The sequence below is a fragment of the Merops nubicus genome, unplaced genomic scaffold, assembly GCF_000691845.1.
Source record: "Merops nubicus isolate BGI_N331 unplaced genomic scaffold, ASM69184v1 scaffold1810, whole genome shotgun sequence".
In the NCBI taxonomy this organism is placed as follows: Eukaryota; Metazoa; Chordata; class Aves; order Coraciiformes; family Meropidae; genus Merops; species Merops nubicus.
The window spans coordinates 1-3,899 of NW_008583446.1; the positions used below are offsets into that span (position 1 = coordinate 1).

At 43.2% G+C, this 3,899-nt stretch overlaps 1 protein-coding gene across 1 annotated transcript in view; it reads right to left on the reverse strand.

Moving 5' to 3' along the window:
- Window positions 1-2,485: 2,485 nt before the first annotated feature.
- The window catches only part of MBD5 (methyl-CpG binding domain protein 5), a gene marked incomplete at its 3' end in the record, with an annotated part of 33,657 nt that continues 32,243 nt past the window's right edge, over window positions 2,486-3,899 (reverse strand). The window contains 1 exon segment of the mRNA XM_008940659.1: window positions 2,486-3,734. Within this exon segment, the coding sequence (XP_008938907.1) occupies window positions 2,486-3,734 (1,249 nt within the window).

Here is a 3,899-nt window from a genome sequence, read left to right on the forward strand (position 1 = left end):
CTAGCTGCTCTTCAAACAGAAGCATTATTACATTTAATACCCAAAGTCTTTTAAATGGAAACAAAAATCAAATTATGTATGCTATAAAGAACAGAGAATATACAAAGTACCATGAAATCCCAACAGCATCGCAAAACTAATGTTACAGTATAGGAGGTTAACATTTGGTTATACAAATACTTTAAAAGATGTTTTAGGAAAGCTCCACAGAAAATACAATTTTCAGACTCCCACCATGAACTGTGAAACCTTTCAGGACTTTTTGGAGTGCAGAATTTCTGAAGACCACTTAGAAATTTCTTTCTAGAAAATCCAGTTTGTTTATTTTTTGTCTTCAAGGGTTTTTTTAAATTTTTTTTTTCTCTTTTTTCTTTTCTTCAGACCACGTTGCCAGAACATCTGAAGAATGCAGCTGTACAAGATGCCCCAGGAGTGTCTGACCATGTGCACAGATTGTCACTGTGCATGGGGGTTCCTATTTTCAACTAGAAACAGGGCTCCCAGAGCAGAAAGGCACCTTGGCACCTCCTCGACATTCCCCTGCACCCCACCTCTCAACCTCAGCCCCTGACCTTGGCATGGTCATTCTCTCTCTACTTCTGGTTGGACAAAATCAGACATGCTGGTTTTTTTTCCTTTAATTTAAAATAATTACTATTAAACTGAAGGCCTTCTGACGTGAGAGGTGATCCATGCCCTGGGGCCTCCTGAGGAAGAACGTGGGGTGGTCTCTCTTGCTGCCTCCACAAGAGCTGCACGAGCAGCAGTGTGTGAATTTCCAGTTTGCTCCCCTGCTCCTCATGCTCCAGCATCCAATAAAACCAGTGCTGCTGAATGTCACGTTACACAGTGCTTACATCAGGTACACAAGAGACACAGAGCTAAAGAAGGTGGGTTTGCACAAAAGCCACTATACGTTCCAGGAGCCACAAATTGGGGGGCAAACTCATAACATTGCTGAGGAATGCAAACGAAGAAGTCACCTTTTTACAAAAGTTATAAAAAAGAAGCTCTTAAAATGTATCAAACCAGTCTTACAGGTACAGATACAGAGGTCTGTGAAGGTAACACATAAATGCACACGTGCTGAACTGTATTTGTCATCCATATGGGACACTGATATTGGACATCTAATTTTCCCAGTTTTGTTTCATGTTGTATTGTTTGTGATCTGTCTCATTTACCTGCTTTTTATCAACTGCCTTGTAACTTGGGGATCTAACCTTTAAAAGGAATGAGCAAGTAAGCTTTACAATATTGTTACTGAAGCATGCTGATTTCTCTAGGAAGCAAATACTTTTGTTCAGCATACTCAGATGAGAGCTCTTTGAAACCTCTGAGGCTCAAAACGCCAACAGAGAAGCCCCCTGTAAAGAGAGACTCAAGTTCTCCTGAACAAAGTTCTCTTGGATGAGGGTTGAAACCATTCTGGCCAAACATCACCCCAGTTATTCATAGCACCAATTCACCCAAGGCCTGTCAGGACTGTTTGGGGAAAGTCCATCTGCACATCAACCTCACTGTAACTACAATGATGAGCTGCAGCAAGAGCAGCAGTGGTGGGACACGGAGCTCCTGGTGAGGACACACTCCTCACCGTGCTCTTGTGCAGAGTCACAGAACAGGCTGGGTTGGAAGTGACCTTTTAGAGGTCATGTTGCATACCTGCTGTTGGCAAATTTTGGGGAAAGGAATATTTTGGTCCAACCCGCTGTCATGTTCTTATGGCTACTGCTGTGCAATGTACTTGGCAGGTAAATGGGGGAAAGACCTAATTCTAAAGTGGTGTGATTTCTTTGTGTCAGAGGTAACACGTTGCTTCAGCAAACCTTTTCTTTTTGCTTACCTATTTTTTAAATTTGCATTTTATAAAATGGCACTTAAAATAATTTATATGTAGAACATGTGGAGCATAAGAACCACAAAAGTGTTATACAAGCAGTGCAGACCAGAATTGGTAATATTAATACAAAATAACCAGTAACTCCTTGATAACTGTCATTTCTGTATATTCCCCAACAAGTATATAATTTGTCACCACCAACAAAAAAAAGGATTTTAGTATGAAAGAGCAAACTGGAATGTTTCCCTCATAAAGAGTGTATGCATCCATCAGAGCTTTCACTTATTACAGGCTCCTCAATCTGATCAGATCACTTTTCCCTTTTGCAGTATTCCACACTTTTTGCTACCTCCACATCAGTTTCTTTGGACACAGCCAGAAGTTTGGCTCAACACACAACGCAAGTTAAACCATTTTTTTTTTAACAACATTTTTTTGCATAGCAAGTCTTTTTGAGCACAAATCACTGATTATAGCATCATCAAGGCAAAATTTCACCTGTTTCATGGCACTGGTAGAAGTTTCTCATGAGGTAGCTATGGGAACAATTTGGTTGTGCAAGCTACAGTTGGGAAAAAAGGCAAAATAAGACAAAGAATAAAATAAAGAATGGACCCAGATAGTTGGGATAAGCATCTGTACAGGTGTATGTAGATAGAGAGAGATGTGCATAGATATATAAATATACCTTCCCCTCCTCAGCGTTTTGTTGACATGAATTGTGAACCTCCTCTTCTCTTACTAGTTTCCCAGGCCATGAAGTCAGTCCTTTGATCTGGCCCCAGACCAAGTCGCCCACGTTAAACGTCCTCGGCCTGTAATGGATCAGCTCGTTGGAAGAGGGGGACTCGGGGTTCCTCAGGTCATCCTCACTGCTGATGCTTTTAGCATCTGAAGGGCTAGGCACACACCCGTTAATGCTTTTGGCATTAAAATCTCCATTGTAATGGATGTAGTCTTTAACTAACGAGCTTTCCAAGCTGTTTGAGGAGCTTGGAGATTGCTCTTCCAGGATCAGGTCTTGTTTAGAAGTGTTCAGCAACTCCCCAAATCCTCGGTTCTGCTGAGGCCTGTTGCCGTTTATGTGTGCACATCGTTCCACAGTGTTCTCCAGTCTTTCCTTAAAACTCATCATAGTTCTTTTGTAATTATTATACCTGAAATTCTCCTCCAACATTTTATCACTTTGACAGTTTCGCTGTGCTAACAGGATCTGATGCTGCTCGCCTGGTAACAGTGGCAGTGTGGAGATGTTGTTGGGCCTTTCGTGACAAGGGCTACTATGGATGTGGGCAGAGTGCTCTAGAAACTCATCACATTTCCACCTATTTATCTCACCGACAGGACTTTGCTCCCCTTCCCACTGTTTTTTGGGGGTGTTACAACTCGTTGGTTTGTAATAATCATACCCATCCCCTTCACTGGAATTTTTAACGTGCTCCGAGTTCTTCAGTATCCGCGCTCCTCTCGCGTTCCTGATCCTCCCTTCGTGGTCGGCAACGTTCCTGCCGTGGATTACTGCACTGACAGCACTGGAGAGATTTAATGGGTCACCAATTGAGGCTGTGAAGGCACTCATGGCACTCAAAGCTGGGATGGGACTCATCTGTGTGGTACTGCTAACGGCAGTGGTGATCACTACCTGCATCCCCTTGCTCGCAGCATCTACCACTGCTTTGTAGATGGCGTCCACCGAGGCGTCCCCCTGAGCGGTGACAGGGAGGTTTTCCTTCGCCTGGGGTCCCAGAGGTGGTTCAGTCCTCTGCTGCAGATCACAAGATGTTTCTTGGAAAGGAGGAAGCAGAGCGTTGGAGCTCTCAGGAACCGGTGCCATTCCCATCTGAGTGATCATTCTTTTGTTCAGGGCAGCAGCGTCTTCCTGCATCCTCACCTGGAAAAAGCAGAGGGAAAGATGGAAATTGCTACTCTGCCTACAGTTCCATTTCAACAGACAAATTCTGTTGCCTTGAAATAAAAGCATCAGGATGGTGGCCAGAAGGACCACTTGTTACAGTCCATAATGGCATTTTGGTTATATGCAGTTCTGAAGTTTCCT